The sequence below is a fragment of the Danio aesculapii genome, chromosome 19 (genome assembly GCF_903798145.1).
Source record: "Danio aesculapii chromosome 19, fDanAes4.1, whole genome shotgun sequence".
In the NCBI taxonomy this organism is placed as follows: Eukaryota; Metazoa; Chordata; class Actinopteri; order Cypriniformes; family Danionidae; genus Danio; species Danio aesculapii.
The window spans coordinates 51,129,699-51,148,024 of record NC_079453.1 but is presented as its reverse complement, the minus strand read 5'-3'; the positions used below and the strand labels follow the sequence as shown (position 1 = coordinate 51,148,024).

General features: G+C 37.5%; 1 protein-coding gene across 1 annotated transcript in view; it reads right to left on the bottom strand.

Annotated features, from left to right (window-relative positions):
- Positions 1-18,326, bottom strand: part of crybg2 (crystallin beta-gamma domain containing 2) — a 72,063-nt gene that overhangs the window by 19,923 nt on the left and 33,814 nt on the right. The window contains exon 4 of the mRNA XM_056479407.1: positions 947-2,345. Coding sequence (XP_056335382.1) covers positions 947-2,345 — 1,399 coding nt within the window. The remainder of the gene's footprint in view (positions 1-946; positions 2,346-18,326) is intronic.

Below are 18,326 nucleotides of genomic sequence, written 5' to 3'. Positions count from 1 at the left end.
CCCTCTTACTGTTGGTTTACTATGAGCGTATGATGCATAAAAATAAAGCCACGCCCCCTATTCAATATTCCATTTCAATTGGAAGTACATCAACATACTGGAATGGAATATTGAGTAGGGGGCGGGGCTTTATTTTTGCACATTCCCTCATACTGTTAGTTTACTATGAGGGAATGATGCACAAAAAGCCCCGCCCCCTACTCAATATTTCATTTCAGTTGGAAGTATATCAACATACTCGAATGGAATATTGAGTAAGGGGTGGGGCTTTATTTTTGCACATCATTCCCTCGCATTGTTAATTTACTATGAGAGATGCACAAAAAAGCCCCGCCCCTAGTCAATATTCCATTTCAGTTTCCATGCTCAGACTTTGATTGAAGATTAGCTAAACATTTGTTTTTTTAGTGCATTATCTTGAGCAGATTCATCATTCCAGTATAACATCGTGCACTATCAAAAATAAACATTTTAATCTGTTTTGCATTAACATCAACAATGCAAACGCATGTAAAGTTAAAAACTTACATATGCATCAGGGAAGGCTGACACTATTTTTTCAGTAAGTTCATGTATTTACAACAAAAAGCGAATATTGAGTAGGGGGCGGGGCTTTCTTTTTGCACATCATTCCTTCTTACCATTTACTATGATGAAGTGATGCACAAAAAGAAAGCCCCGCCCCCCACTCAATATTCCACTTCTGCTGGAAGTACATCAACATACTGGAATGGAATATTGAGTAGGGGGCGGGGCTTTGTTTTGCACATCATCCCTCATAGAAGCAGATCCTCAGATTGAAGATTACCATAACACACTTATTTTCAGAGTATTAACTTGCACATATTAAACGCTCACCTACAGAATAACAATGCGAGCTCGTAAAATAAACTTAATTTCACACAGACTTTACATAAATGTATGTAACGTAAAAAGCAGCACTTACATATGCATCAGGGAAGGCTCTGTATTTGAGCAGTAAGTTCCTCTCTGGCTCCGGCTCCAGCTTCTGGTTGACTTGTAAGTTGTCATTAATTAAAAACCCTCCGTCAAGACTGCTGCTGCGCTGGAGACTCAGAGACGGAGGACTCTTGAGGAGCGTTTCAGACGGCAGAGAGCGGTACAGCTCAGATGTGGACTTATGACTGAAGCTTTGGCTCTCCGCCGACTGAGTCTGTGCAAACGGAGCAACACTGATTCTGGAAGCTTCAGCAATCCCGCTCAGAGAGTTCGATGGAGACGTGAGATACGAGAAGCGTTCAAATCGAGATCCAACCAAAGACTCGGAACTCTTAGCTGCGGAGCTGATCCGATCTGCTCCAGAACCGATATCAGGAAGAGATGCTGCACGAAAAATGGAGCGATTCGAAGCACCGTTCTCTGATGGCTGAAAAAAGAAGCTGTTTTCTAGCCGTGAGGAGGAGCTAGCGCCGTTTATTAGCGTTTTAGCAGAGCCGTCTTCAGGACTGAGATCATTCAGAGAACTCCTGCGCATTACAATACTACTCAGAGCCGAAGCACGAAGTGGAAGAGAAAGCCCACGATTCTGTGCATCTCCAAACTGCTGCTCCTTCATCATAGTCAGTGGAGAACGCATATCCTTAGCAGAGCTCCAATTAAAACCAAAATCAAGCCCCGAGCTTCCGTTTAGCATGGTTTTGGGCTCATTAACAGGTGAGAATGGAGGAGATAGATGTGTGATAGAGGGTGAAACTGGAGCATCTTCTTCTATAGGTGGCAGTGAAGAGAATGGAGCGTTAGATGGCGTGCGCTGAACTCTTTGGCGTAGCGGTCGATCCATACTCTTAAGAGTATCCACTAGATTATCCATTTCTGAGCTGAGTAATGGAGGTTCAGTAGAGGTTGGTGAATGGTGCAGCTCTACCCGCATCGCCTGGAAAACATCAGAATCATCAGCCTCCACGATGAACAGAGCAGGCTCTGGATCACACTGAGCGTGTGTTTGTATGATCTGCAGTTGTTCTCCAGGTAAACTAAGCTCCTCCCGGCCCCTCCCGCCACTGTAATGTGTAACTTCAGTCTCCGGAGAGTGGAAATGAGAGGTGTAGACTGCGTTTTCATAGCTGTGGGTGTAATCTGAACGCTCGGTTTTGTCCTGGAGGGCTTGAAAGCGTCTCTGAAGCTCGGGACTGGCTCTGCTCGGCTCTGGAAGCTCATTTTTAACCAGAGAAACTTTCCGGAAAACCACACCATCGTCTCTGCCATCTCGAGGTGACGACGGTGGATTGAGTTTCGTGTTTAACACTGAGACTCCAGAGTTCATGTCTGTATTCAATACTTGATTATGCTCAATCACTGTACTGAGAACAGTTGCATGAACGATCCTAAAAGAGAAAAAGAATAGTAATTATGTTTAATTACAGCAGTCATGCATGCAGTGAAACAGGCACTAAAATGCAAATAGTCTCAGTCATGCTTCAAGTCAAATTAAGTCACATTTTACACATTTAAGGTTAATTAATGTGTTTAAAAACATCAGCAATACTTGTACACACTGCAATAAAGGCTTTTCCTGGATTTGTTGTCTTGTTTCTAATCTAAATATCTAATAGTTCTTAAATCAAGAAGCATTTTTCTAGACAAGAGAACATACAGGATTATTCTGCCTTCACTATTGGCAGATTATTTAGCTTGTTTAAAGGTAAAACTCACTTCATTTTGACTCATTACTTCCTAAAACAAGACTATATTTTTATATTTATTAATAGCAGTGATAAAAGTAACACTTGAGGACAATTAAGTCACACTGTTTACTAACATGAACAATGCTTGTACAGCATTTATTAATTAATCACAGTTTAACATTTACTAATGCATTATTAAAAATGCACTGAGTTAACATCAACTGACAATGAATTATTTATGTTAACATTCATAAATACTGTGCTAAATGTACAGTATTGGTCATGCTAGTGCACTTAAAAATGCTTTTTATTTAGACTTTGTCTTGTTTTGTAGTCCAAATCTACAAATTCTGAAATCAAGATGTATTTTCTAGACAAAACATTGTCTTGTTTTCAGAAATAATGAATCTAAATTAAGCAAGTTTTAACTTCAAACAAGCTAAATAATCTGCCAACAGGGCAGTTTGAGTTTCCTTATTTTGTTGAACATTAAAGAGGGTATTTTGAAGAATGTTGAACACCTGTAACCATTAACTGTTATTATAACTAATACTATGGAAGCAAATGATTACCAGTTACCAACATTTCTCAAAATATCTTCTTTTATGTTCAACAGGATGAAGGCACTCAAACAGGTTTGTGACAAGTGAATGATGAATTTTCGGTTTTGGGTGTACTGTCTCTTTAAGAACTTTAACAGAATAAATTACAGTCATCTAATATGGAATTTGAGGCCTGTTTGGTTTGTGAATATGAAAGGTATAAATGGGAGTGTACTGAAACATGCGTAGGTGAGTTTCTGCAGTCTTTAAAGGGCACTTAAACTGAATCACAGCCTTAAAAGCTTTAATTCCTCCCTACAATAATAAAAAGAAGAGTGTAACTTGATGAAAGAGTAGTGATAGGACAGACTGAAGGTGTGTACAGCCCTAACGACATTATACATGCACAAATAACACTCAATAAAAGGCTACACTGTAAAATAATATTAATAAGGCTGCCTAAAAATGAGATCTCCTCTTACATCAACTAAATTGACTGTACACTGCAAAAATGCTTTTCTTACTTAGAGTTTCTGTCTTGTTTTTAGTCCAAATATCTGAAGATTCTTAAATCAAGAATCATTTTCAAGACAGGCAAGAAATATAGTCTTGTTTTCAGAAATAACGAGTCAAAATTAAGTAAAATATTTGGGCTAGAAAAAGAAAAGCATTTCATGCATTTATATTAAGTGTCACTAATAAACGTTGAAACCTGACTAACTTATTAAAATAAGTTAAAGTAACATAAAAACATCTTTTTTTTCATTGTAAAAGTACAATTTTTATTTTAAAATAAAGAAGATAATGCATTTTTTCAAAGTATACAAAAACTTAATTTAGACTTATGCCAACAACGCTCTCAGTGTTAGTTATAGCAAGTGTTGGTTTGGGTAGTTAATTATTATCCAAGCAGGAAACCCCTAGTTTGACATAAACACACATTCCACACACAAACGACACTAAACTAAACCACACAGATACACTCATCCTAACACAATGCCATCAGTAGCCTTTTATTAGCTCTTACTTTCAAACAAGTAGAGATTCACTGTAAAAAGTATAAGTATTTTTCAGTATTTTGTGATTTACAGGTGTTTTCCATAATAAATTGCATTCTGGGACTTTGATCACTGCTCTGTTAACTGTAAATGCTGAAAATTCAACTGTGCAGTCCGTTTAACAGCGTGCTTTTTTATTATTAAGATTTTAGTAGTCTGAAACAATATTTTGTATATGTGAATTAAGTCAAAGGCTGGCAGTTTATGACCGGGTTTTTTGTACCATAATTTAAAAGACCTAACCCAGACAATAGATCAAATCAAATCAATAAAAGTCACTTTTTCAAACATCAAAAGTTGTTAGAGAAAAGATTAAAGTTCTGTAACGCAAGTCAAAACATAAATAAACAGAGAAAACATGAATCAAAAATACACAAAACTCTTAATCTACACATTTTATACAGTTTAAAGGGGCAGTTCACACACACACAATGTAAATTCTGTCATTTCCTCATCCTCCAAAGCTGTTTGAGTTTCTTCTTTCTGTTGAACACAAAACAAGCTATTCTGAAGAGCGCTGAAGAAAAAAGACATTTACTTCTGTTGTATTTTATTCCTACAACAGTCAAGGACAGATTTCCCAGCATTTTTCTGAATATTTTGTTTTGTGTTCATCAGAAGAAACTCTAAAAAGTTTAATCGTATGTAAACGATGATGCATTTTTAGGTGAACTGTCCCTTTAAGTGATTCTAAAGAAACTGCAAGTAAAAATACAGAAGTGTTTTGGTAGCAGGTTACAGAAAAGCCAAGATAAAGTGTCACTTCATATCATCTTACTATTGAGATCTGGAAAAAGTCATGTCTTGTAGATGATTTTCTCTACCTTTAGCCTAGAGGCATTTAAAGGGAGAGGTTTCAGGTTATATGAGCTTTCTGAACTACTGCATTTACAGTAAATAACACCACCTGCTGGTAAAACACTGCTGAAATTAAAGATATTAAGGAACAGTTGACCCAAAAATTAACCCTTGTGTGCTGTTCAAATTGACTTTGGTGATGTTGGTGCTGTTTTTCCCCCATTGTCTTCCATTATAATCAGATTTATTGATTGAAAAGTCATAACAGCATTATGCATTATTGATTGCTGCTGGTTTTCCCTGTTAGGAAGAGGGACAATGTGTCATTTTTACTGTTGACCATCAGATCAAACCAGCAACAATCAAGAACGCATGATATGATGCCTATATGATGACTATGCAATCAATAAATGTGATTATAATGGAATTCAATGGGGGAAAACAGCACCAACATCAACAAAGAGGGGTCAATTTGCCCATGATTGTATTGTTTTTAAAGCATTTTCCCTAGATGTCAAAATCAGGTCTTACTTCTTGTGTTTAACACTCATAAAGACTTGGAAACACTTCAATCGTGAGTAAATGTTTATTTTGGGGTGCACTGTCTCTTTAAGAAGAGCAGGGTTTGTCCTCCAGCCAAAATCAGACCACAACAATCCTCAAAATGCCATTAAAATACCCTGGAAATTTCCCTGAACTGATTTTGTAGAACTGTGCTGTGATTTTACTCTTTCAGTGGAACTAGTGATGGTATTTCTGCTATTTTTACATGTAAATCTATTGATTAAGCCTTAAAGTCCTCAAGCTATTTTGTGGGCACATGTCTGGCTGCATTTGTATTTCTTTATTTAGCAGTAAATGATTGCAGAGTTTTCATTATTTGGCTGAATGGTGTTTTTAAGAGGATGTTTTCAGCACACAAGACTGACTGAACAGATCAAATAGCAGCATTATTGCCTAAACACAAGCGCTCCTTCAGGAAACTCTGAATTAGTAGAGTTTTTACAGCACCACACACACACACACACACACGCACACACACACACACCTGTAATTCTGCTGTAAACCATAATTGCTGAACAAGCATTTCTGAGCCTTTACACACACACATTTACACAAGCAGAAGCGCCTAGAGCTCTCAAACACAGATCATAACAAGCATAACCAGTAAATTAGCATGTGTGTTTGCTAAAAAAACATGATTAGTAATCCAGATTTTATACAACAGCTCCCCCTTATGGCAGAATAAAATTTTAGCTCTGTCAGTGATTAATTTAAGACAAGATTAATTTAAATGTAAATAATAAATGATGAATATATTAATATATAATTAATTAACTGCACTCAATGGTATATAAACACATTTGAATAAGAAATCACTTGGTCTAAGGAAAATTAATAAATACATTTGTGTAATCAATATTTACAACATCATGAACACAAAAGCTTTAAAACTAATATTTTTACACATCACATTTTATTGAAACTCATTCATTCATTCATTTTCTTTCGGCTTAGTCCCTTTATTAATCTGGAGTCGCCACAGCGGAATGAACCACCAACTTATCCAATGCCCTTCCAGCTGCAACCCATGGGAAACATCTACACACACACACACCGCGGACAATTTAGCTTACCCAATTCCCCTATAGCGCATGTGTTTGGACTGTGGGGGAAACCGGAGCACCCGGAGGAAACCCACACCAACACAGGGAGAACATGCAAACTCCACACAGAAACACCAACTGACCCAGCCGAGACTCAAACCAGTGACCTTCTTGCTGTGAGGCGATTGTGCTACCCACTGCGCCACCGTGCTCCCCCAGGCATAAATGACAATGCTTTGTAATGGCCTTAAATCAGTAATTAAGTCAAGCGAAGGCTTGTTCGGTATTCAGCTCAGGATAACAGCAATTGCAGGGATTATTTCAACTTTCCAAGAAAGGCTCAAGATTGTCATTAATTCTGTCATTAATTACTCGCACTCATTTATTCCACACACACCTCAAACAGAAGTCCTCCATCTACTTTTATTGTTATTTCTGTACTTAAAAAGCTCAAATAAACACAACAGTAGCTGGACACTGTGCTGTACAACAGAACAGAAGGCAAGATAGTAAAAGAAAGGTAAATACCAATGCACTTTAAATAAATAATAAACAAGACCCATTATTTATAGAGAGTTTAAAATCAACATTTAACTGTACACAGCAGATCTCACAACTGGACCTACAATTAGAGGGATACAAAGTTAGCGTTAGCTCTACTATAAAAGATCTGGGTGTCATATTAGACAGCAATTTAACTTTTAAAAATCATATTTCCCATGTCACAAAAACTGCTTTCTTTCATCTGAGAAATATCGCTAAGTTACGAAGTATGCTATCCATCTCAGATGCAGAAAGCTAGTCCATGCTTTTATGACTTCTAGGCTGGACTACTGTAATGCTCTGTTTGCTGGCTGCCCAGCATCCTCTATTAACAAACTTCAATTAGTACAAAATGCAGCTGCCAGAGTTCTTACCAGGTCTAGAAAATTTGATCACATCACCCCAATTTTATCCTCCTTACACTGGCTGCCTGTTAAGTTTCGTATTGAATTTAAAATATTGCTTCTTACATATAAAGCTTTAAATAATCGAGCTCCTGTTTATCTAACCAATCTTCTGTCTCGCTACAATCCAACTCGCTCTTTAAGGTCTCAAAACTCAGGGCTTCTGGTAGTACCTAGAATAGCAAAGTCGAGTAAAGGAGGTCGAGCCTTCTCATTTATAGCTCCTAAACTCTGGAATAGCCTTCCTGATAACGTCCGAGGCTCAGACACACTCTCCCAATTCAAAACTAGATTAAAGACCTATCTGTTCAGTAAAGCATACACTCAGTGCATCACTTAGGGGGCTTCCACACAGGTTATGCATCTTGTTGATATACACCGTGAACATCAGCTACGCTAATTATTTTCTTTATTCTCCATTTCCACCTGGGGATACTCTTCCCGAGGCCCTCAGACTATGCAGAGTCACTGATTCGATCCAAGACCAACGACGAGATGATCCCAAGGTTTTTATATCCTGGACCAGGCCGAAACCTGAGCAGCTGCTGTGATGGTCATGGAAGAGTGGAGAACATGAGACTGATTCCTGTGACGCTCCAGAGACAGACGAGTCTTCGCTGAGGCCAGCTTCCAGCCTCCGCCACTGAGACTGCAGCTCTGCACAAGACGTTTGGCCAGCGGAGAAATTAAAATGGTCGTGCCCAACTGAGTCTGGTTTCTCTCAAGGTTTTTTTTCTTCACTTCCGCCATTATTGAAGTTTTTTTTCCCTCTCCGCTGTCGCCACTGGCTTGCATGGTTCAGGATCTGTAGAGCTGCGCATCGTTGGATTTGCTCTTCAGTATTTGGACTCTCAGTAGTGATTATTAAACCACACTGAACTGAGCTCAACTGAACTGAACTTAAACACTACAAACTGAACTACACTGTTCCTATTTACTGTGACCTTTTATGTGAAGCTGCTTTGACACAATCTACATTGTATAAGCGCTGTACAAATAAAGGGGAATTGAATAACTGAATAACCGTATGTTCACACCGAAAGCGGCGAGAGCGTCAAAGTAGCCGGAAGTCATTCATTTTTAATGAGAGTCGGCGGCGATAAGCGGTGAGGAGCAGCGCGGTATGTCTTCGACGGTGTGGGCGTCGAGAAGAGTTTAAATCAAGTCAACTTTATGGTAACGAGTTATGACACGGTTCGGCAGCAAGAAATCAGAATGAAGAAGTCCAGCGCTTAAGAGGAGTTCAGAGAACACACACCTGTGAACGTTTTTTTATTTACAATGTTTTCTTACAGGAACATGCATTAAATAAGTTACTAGTGAGTTACTGATGTGCATTAATGTTGTATATCAGGGGTGGCGAACCTGTTTGGCATGATGAGCCAAAAAAAAAAACTTTATCACTGCAAAGAGCCACACAACAGATGCGAAGTTCACTGCCTTTGGGAAATTCCCGGGCTACGGCAGAATAGAGAGAGGTGAAATGGCGCTCGAGATTTGAAGCCTTAAAATGTGACAACGAAGTCTGGCATATCAAGCAGAATGGCTTTCCATTTCTTTCAACAAAAAAATATAAATCCTCCCATTTAGATAAAAATGGTCTGCGCTCATCTTCGTATTTACGCTTAGCTGTACGCTTTCCTGACTCTGCCATGACGATTGATATTAACGAACTGCACGTCACTCGTGTTGCGCCCCAATCACACAGGGCTTCAGTGTCAACTCTTGACTGAAGGCGTGTCTGAAGTTAGAGCTGAAACGATCGTCATAGAAGCGTCAGAAAATGAAATTCAGTCAGCAATAGGCCACTGTCTAGCAGGTGTATTTGCATACAGCGATCTGATTGGCTGACGCGTCCGTTGGCGCTTGAAAAGTTGAGGTACTCCCAGCTTCTGCAGCGAGCAACGCTGAAGCCCCGTGTGAATAGGGCATTAGTCAATTGGTTAATGTATGTTAAATCGCGCGAGAGGTTGAGCCGCACAAGAGCAGTAAAAGAGCCGCAAGCGGCTCGCGAGCCGCGGGTTCGCCACCCCTGTTGTATATATTTAGCTGCTTCAGGATATTTCAGACATTAGATAATTAAGTGGAGCAAAGCCACACCAAACGCAATTTGATCTTCTGTTGTTAAATGAATTTGATAAGAAATGTGCAACATTTTCACACTAGAAAGCATGTTTTATGCTGCAACGGCCCCTTTAAATACGAGATCAATGTAGCGAAGTTTGCCGCTCTCGCCGCTGGAGCTGAAGGCAGACAGCGTTGTCGCCAGGGCGGCCAGAGCGACCTTGAACGCTCTCACCGCTTTCGGTGTGAATACACAGTAAGAGCGTACTCACACCATGTACAATTGCCTGAACCGTGCCGAAGCACGCCTGTCCCCCTCCCATCTCCCCCAACAGCCTGCACTGACATTGCATTCGAGCCTGAGCACACTTCCGTCATCGATGATGCGCTGTTCAGTTTAACAGGAGAGAAGCGCTCTCGCTCAGCACAGTGGAGATTGCTGTAGTTTGATCATTTTAGTGGTTTGATATGCAGTGACACACAGTTAAATAATTCACTGAACAGATCAGCCACTGTTGACGCTCATAAACAATCATAAAGTTCTGGTGCTGCAGGTATTAGGAGGTTTGCTGAAGGTGCAGCTGTGGTGCAGTGAGGGGTTTGAGTCTTTAATAATCTACGACAGTTTGTGTTCAATGAAAATGAATAATGATTAATAAATCCTTATAAAACAGTCCCTAAAAGTCACGTCTCGTCTTCAGTTTCGGGCTCTGGTGTGCTTTGCACTCACACTACAAGCATACCGCACCAAAGCCCAAGTGAACCCCACTCTGGCACACCTCTTCCAACTGGGCCAGGGCCGGCCAACTGAACCGCGCCTAAGGCCGATTCAGAGCACTCACACTTCTCAAACGATCTGGAAAACAGGCCTGGGCACGGTTCAGATAGCATAGTGTGAGTACACCCTAACAATCGCACTTGTATGTGACTTCTCTTGACACTCTGCTCCATGCACACTTGCACATTTTGGTTTCAAATGGTTTTCGTTCATTTTCCTTTGGCTTATTCCCTTTATTCATCAAGGGTCTTCACAGCGGAATGAACCACTGACTATTCCAGCATATGTTTTATGCAGCAGATGCCCTTCCAGCTGCAATCCAACACACACACACACACTCATACACTACGGCCAGTTTACTTGATCAATTCTCCTATAGCGCATGTGTTTGGACTGTGTGGGAAACCGGAGCACTCAGAAAAAACCCATGCCAACACAGAAAGAACATAACCCTAACCCTCGAACCAGAGACCTTCTTGCAGCGAGGCGATTGTGCTACCCACTGCGCCACCATGACTCCCTTAAATGATTTTTGTATCTTAAAATCTGATAAAAATAAACCATGAGCATTCTTACCACTTAGAACACCCTAGCAACCTCCTAGAATTGCCTTAGCAACCACATAACACCTTAACAACCGCATAATGTTTTAGCAACCACACAACACCGTTTGCATGTTCTCTCTGTGTTGGCGCTATAGAGGAACTGATCAACTAAATTGACCGTAGTGTATGTGTGTGTATGATTGTTTCCCAGTAGTGGCTTGCAGCTGGACGGGCATCCGCTGTGTAAAACATATGCTGGAATAGTTGGCGGTTCATTCCGCTGTGGTGACCCCTGATGAATAAGGGACTAAGCTGAAGGAAAATGAATGAATAAGTGACGCTATGAGCACACACTCCTGTTACAGCCTGCATAAAATAATTTGAATGCTAAGTGATGCCGCATTCAGACTAGCAGCGACTTTGTAGCTGCCTGTCGCTCTGGGTTGCGACCCGCCTCAAACACAGGTCTGTGTAGGTCTACACAGCACGAATACAACCAGCCACTGAGCGAGCTGAGAGTGGATCACGTGAGCTCTACTAGTGCTCTCATTGGCTGTTGCTCAAGAAAAATCGCATAAACTTCATTTGCATAAAGTTGAAGGATTTCCAACTTTGTCACATCGCTCGACACGCCCACATGGTCGCCGTCGCTTGCGTAAACGGAGGTCGCCGGAAATCGCTCACTCTCTGTTAAAATGAATGGTCGGTTGTTGCCATGCCGCTGTGAGTTGCTTGCAGTGTGAATTAGGCTTAAGATGTATAGCTTTCATTTCTGTAAATAATAATAATAATTAAATAAACAACATCTGATGCTTTAGTCAACATAACGTAGTTAAATTTGCACATTAGAACCATATTTATTTAGTAGAAACGCATTTATTTGGTCAAGTGTCAATGGAAATGTATCGCAAATTCAGACAGCTGACAAAACGCATGTGAGCAGCTGTAAACAGACTCAAAAGTATTTGACACTACGCTTTCTTACAGCTGACGGCACTGATATGGAGAGCTGGAGTTTAAAACATGATAATAATAAGATAACGAGAGTCTTTAGATGTTTATCGTGACATCTGTCTGTCAGACGCGTCGCTGCAAGCATTGGAGACTTCCAGACACTCAAGCTACAGCAGAACCTGTAATAAACACACTCATTTTAAACCCTTTCACACTCCCTAAAACACGAAATACACACAAGCATTTAAAACGTCTGACATTCACGGATGTGACAGGCTGTATTACATCTGACAGAAAGTGTCATGCATGAAACCTTCAGCTGAAATACAAATGCTCAGCAAAGAGCCATTTCAAATGGCAAATGTATTTTTGTAAAGAGCCATTTGGATGTGTATATATATCTACTAATTATATTACTTTATTACTTCTATTACTATATTATTTGTATAATAATACATTACTTTAAATAATACAGGTTTTAACAAAACCTTAATTTATGTCCATGCACAATATAAAAATAAAAAATATGAAGCATCACATGTTGAGCACGTCCATCAATGAAGAAAGATTAATTTATAGTATTTTTATTTTCACCATCACCATTCATGAATGTTGTTTGAATTTAATTTACCATAGAAATGTAAGTTGTTTGCCCTTTATTGGTGTCACAATTCAAGTTTATCCATGTTGCCACCATAGGCGGAGGGTGAACAAACTCCAGGGTAAGGCTAGTACTGTATATGCGCTGCCCTTTAATGCGTTTAAAAAGATTTGCGACAGACAAAGATGTTTTAACAAAAGCACTGCCCATCAACAAACATCTATATTCAACATGCATATTAAATGATTTTATTATCTAACTCACTGATCTACACTACTGGTCAAAAGTTTGGGATCAGATTATTTCAGTTTACTTAATTATTCATTTTATTTAAAAAATTAATTACAATTATTCTGTTCATCAAGGCGGCATTTATTAAAAATAAAAAAAACATGTTAAATTGTTAAATATTTATTTATTACTTTCTGTATGAGGTTTTAAATGATATTATTACTCCTTGTTATTATTATCAATAATGATAATAATAATAATAATTAATATTAGAGTGATTTCTGAAGGATCATGTGACCCTGAAGATTACAGTAATGAAGCTGAAAATTGAATTGAGTTATTTATTCCAGTGATTTTAAACTACTTTTGAACAGTTCTTTTATAGTGTAATAACATTTCACAATTTTACAATGTGTACTGTTTTGTTGATGAAATAAATGCAGCCTTGATGAGCAGGAGAAGCTTAATTTAAAGCATTAAAAAATCCTACTGACCCCAAACTTTGGACTGGTAGTGTATATAATAACAAGTTAACAAGAAAACAAGTTAAACCAGCATAATATATTGTTAAATATCTCTCGTAATACTCATTTGTCAGTTTATTACTTATGTCCTTGACCAGCAAACCAGAATAGTTCGCTGGCCAGCTGGTCAATAGTTCGCTGGTTTTGATTTCAGAGCTGCTGTGAACTCCAGTAATAAACAGCGCAAAGTGCGGAGTTGGACAGTTTCATTTTTGTGCGGAGGGGAACTTTCAATTTGACTGACAAACTTACAATAACTAAAGTGTTAATCATCAACATTAAATTACATTCATACTCCGCCTTACACCCGTAGTTTTTTTTTCTTTGCTGCTATCTCCATGGTCTCTGGCCAGGGGACGCTAAGCCTTCCCCAGCCTTACACACGCTCTGCCTATGGTTGCCACAAACGCACATTGGTTGAACGTCCTTTTATTGGTAACTGAGTTCTTATTCATTGTGCTGTATAAAATTACAATTTAAAAGGGATTATGATTGTATTTTCAATAGGAAACTAATTTTTAATGATGGTTCTAGTTTTTTAAATGGTAAAATAATATTGGAAGAAGACAGCTGGAGAGCCACATATTTTTGGTCAAAGAGCCACATGTGGCTCCCTACCGCTGCTCAAGAGGATATTCAATAAAACTTAAGTTATATGAACTTAACTAAATGGAGTAGCTGAATATTATTGTACTGTATTCATTAACTTAAAACTACAATATACAGATCAATCCTCATAAAACTTGATGAAACCTCAAATCTTTGATAAAGGAACTCTTTATAAAGTGGATGTATGCATGGAAAATATATTCTATGACAAAAATTAACACATTTAACCCGCAATTATTATGTAATTTGAGCTTTTATAAACATGCTCATTTCAATCATAAAACTAGGAGATAAAACGGAGGAGTAATCTTTGTCTTCGTTATTCCAAGTCATGTTATTATGAGTGTGTTAATGTGAACAATGAGCCTGGTCCCCTCTCTTCGCAAGGGTGTCAAGTCTGGAGTCTGCTACGGCAAAAACACGAGGCGCGCAGGGCGCATAAGCAGTGCGCAAAACCCTCATGGCCGTTAGTAAACCATTCAAAAGTGACGCCTCTTAACGCATAAAGCGCGTTCGGTGTGATCGGCCCATTAGGTTGTCGTCTTTAAAACAGCAACACTTTCTTGGCATATTAGACCTACCGCTTTCTGTCGGATATTGGTGAAGAAGTATTTTGTTGTGCATTCTTCCTTAAACACTCGACATTCAGAGTCAATTTTTCTTTTTTTTGCCTGACTCATTTTCAGTCATTAACATTTCAGATATTTTAATATCTGAGAGTGTGTTCTAATTCTACTGGTTGCACTAACTGTACCGCGTGCAATACTATCACATGGTGTTCACTTATAATTGCATTAATAATTTAGTTTCTGAACCAAACCGTTACCAAAGAGCTTAGAATGACCAGGAGGCGACACTCAATAGAACGTTCCATTGCAACAGCAGCACTCAGCAACAGCCCCAGATTCCGCCATTTTGGAGTTAAAGAGATCGGCTGTCCATTCGATCTTATTGCTGTCGCGATGGCCAGCAGCTGCTTTATTTTTTATTTATTTATTTAAAAAGTGTATTAAAGCTGAGACACAACCTTAAAAAGGATGACAACACAACACTTACTATCACAATCATCAGCACTTTTAATAGTTTATTTTACAGACTTATAATATGCTGTTGTTCTGTTGGAGTTTTCATTCCAAAATGGCCGCCCCGCCATCTAGTGGCTGTTTCCCAAATTGCACTAGAGTGTCGCCTCTTGGTGATTCTATGCTTGTTGCCGTTACTCAGAAGCAGCATTTTAAAAACTCCTTCGCAGGCCGGATGAAAGTGTTCAGCGGGCCATAGTTTGACCACCTCTGGCTTAAAGTGACATTTAAAGGCTTAACTAGGATAATCAGGTTAACTAGGCAGGTTAGGGTAATTAGGCAAGATACTGTATAACGATGGTTTGTTCTGGAGACTATTGAAAGATATATAGCTTAAAGGGGCTACTAATATTGACCTTAAAATGGGGTTTAAATTATTAAAAACTGCTTTTATTCTAGCTGAAATAAAACAAATAAGACTTTCTCCAGAAGAACAAACATTATCAGACATACTGTGAAAATTTCCTGAATCTGTTCAACATCATTTGGGGAAATATTTAATAAAGAAAAAAAATGAAAAGGGGGTGAATAATTCTGGCTTCAGCTGTATACACACATGCACACACACACACACTAAAAACAATGATTTCCAGCCTAATTAATAGACACCAGCAGAGCACAAACATGCTGAAGTACAATATGTAAATCCCTCAATCTGCATTCCTGCTGGTGACGCTTGTTTGCTCAGCGATGCACTAACGCTGCTGTTTCGGCTTCATTCATAAAGATAATGTGAAGAATGTGTATCAGCAGGTATGAGTCAAGAGCCACTCTCAGCCAGCTTTACATTCCTGCTCCAGCCCAGCCCAGCCCACAGCAGAGGGTGAGGCACAGATAAAGCTCATCATCACAACTCTGACCTCATTTACACAACAGTCTGAAGTGCATCTACACTACAGTAACCCCATGCAGACACACACACACACACACACACACTGCACTCTGGAAAAGAGTATTTAAACACTGACAAAAAGAGATGTGCTGGTGCTGTGAATGCCAATATCATTGCCTTCATCACATACTGAATATCCCATTAGAATCATTAAAACTGTAAAGACCCCCTTAACATGCATTAATACATATATATATATATTTTTTTTACACTTGACTTATTTTTATACTTTCTAGCTTAAATACTTGATTAAACAGTACTGAAGATTTTTTAATAAAAAAACCCCCCTGATTTTTACACTTTTTTTTCACAGAGATGCACACGCACACGCACGCACACGCACACACACGCACACACACGCACACACACACTCAATGCACATTGAAAAATGCACATTTTTTTAGACAACAAGATAGCAGTGGTGTCACAACTTCAAATTTTGACAAATGAAAATTCTCTTGGGGGTAAAAAACAACATAAATTGAAAGATGTTTTTGAATTTTCAGAGCTTAATAAAATAAAACTAAATTAATAACAACATTAATGAATAGATAAGAGTGTGTTTTATATCTAAGAGAAATGCATATAAAGTATTTACATCACTTTTATTCCAGAACAAAACACTGCATTTCACACACACACACACACACACACACACACACACACACACACACGCACACACGCACACACGCACACACACACACACACACAAGGAATTATTCAGAAAACAACACGAAAAGTAAAAAAAAAAAAGTTAAGGCATAACATTATTATTTGTCAGAATAGCAACCACAATGGTATGTTCATATAAATTGTATATGTTTACTTTAATATTAAGTGTATGTCAAAAAAATATTGATATTGTATAATATTAATTTATATATTTATATAAATATTTATTAAAAAAACACTCAAAGAGAAATTTTTGATTTTTCGAAGAGAAATCCCCCCCAAACCGTAATCAAGCTAAATTAATTTAAATCAAATGAATAGCTAGAAGAAGAGTGTGTTTGCTCTTTATGTTATTTACATCACTTTTTCAGATCAAAATAATACTGCATTTCACACAGCACACACACACACACACACACACACAAAATTATTGTTTGTTCCTCAAATAAAAATGTTATTTAAAGCATAAAATATAAAGCATAAAACATTGGTCAGAATAGTTTAAATTAATTTTCTATGTTTATTTTTGACATTAATTATATTCACTGTGAAAAATCTGTTATTTTATGTTTTTTTTTTGTTGGAATAAAAATAAAATAACGGCTGTTAAATTACAGACATTTACTGTAAAAAAAAAAAAAAAAAAAAAAGGACGTTAAATTACAGAAATTTCCTTCAATTTAAATTTCTGGTAAATTTCTGTAATTTGCCGTTGTTATTTTATGGTAAATGTCTGTAATAAACGCCCGTTATTTTACTTTTTTTTTTCAGCACCCCAGTTGCCGGAAAGAAACTTTATTTACTATTTAAAAAGATTTATTTTACAGTGTATTTAAAAAAAACATAATATAAATGTATATGTTTGCGTTAATATTAATAAAAAAACACTCGATTTTTAGACGAGAAAGCCAAACAAATAACCCTTGAAAAATGATTTTTACAAATTTAAAATTTTCTGGGGAAAAAAAATGGCAGATAATCAAAATAAATCAAATAATTTGATAGAAAAAGTGTGTGTTTTATATCATTTAAGAGAAATGCATATAAAGTATTTACAAGACTTTTTCACTGCATTTCACACACACATACAGAAGAAATAAAACAACACAAAAAGTTTGTTTCTAAAATAAAAATGTTAAGGCATGAAATAAATATTGGTCAGAACACAGTGGCATGTTTATATTAATTTTAAACGCTGGATTTTTAAAAGGGAAATTCATACAAAAAATTTAACTGACAATTTATAATTTTCTGGTAAAAATGCCCTCAATGCTAATGTTTTATTTGAAATGGTGATCCCCCCCCCCCCCCCCAGACTTTAATAGAATAAAACAAAATTAAATAAAAATCAAATAAATAGCTAGAAAAAGAGTGTGTTTGTTTTTATGTTTAACATAACTCCATAAAGTTTTTACATCACTTTTTTTTAGATCAAACACACACACGAAATTATTGAGAGAATAGCAAAAACAATGGCATGTATTATTTTGTGGAACGTAGGAATTATATTCATTTCAAACACTAGATTATTAAAAGGGAAATCCATATGAATAACTCAGAAAAAAATACAATTATTCTGACAATTTATAATTTTCTGGTAAAAAATGCCCTGAATGAGAATAAAATTTGGAAGATTTCCCCCCAGACCTCAATATAATAAAACAAGATTAATTAAAAATAGGCAGAAAAAGAGTGTGTTTGTTTTTATGTTTAACATAAATCCATATAAAAAATTTAGTATTTTAAAAAGTATTTAATTTAGTATTAAACACATCAC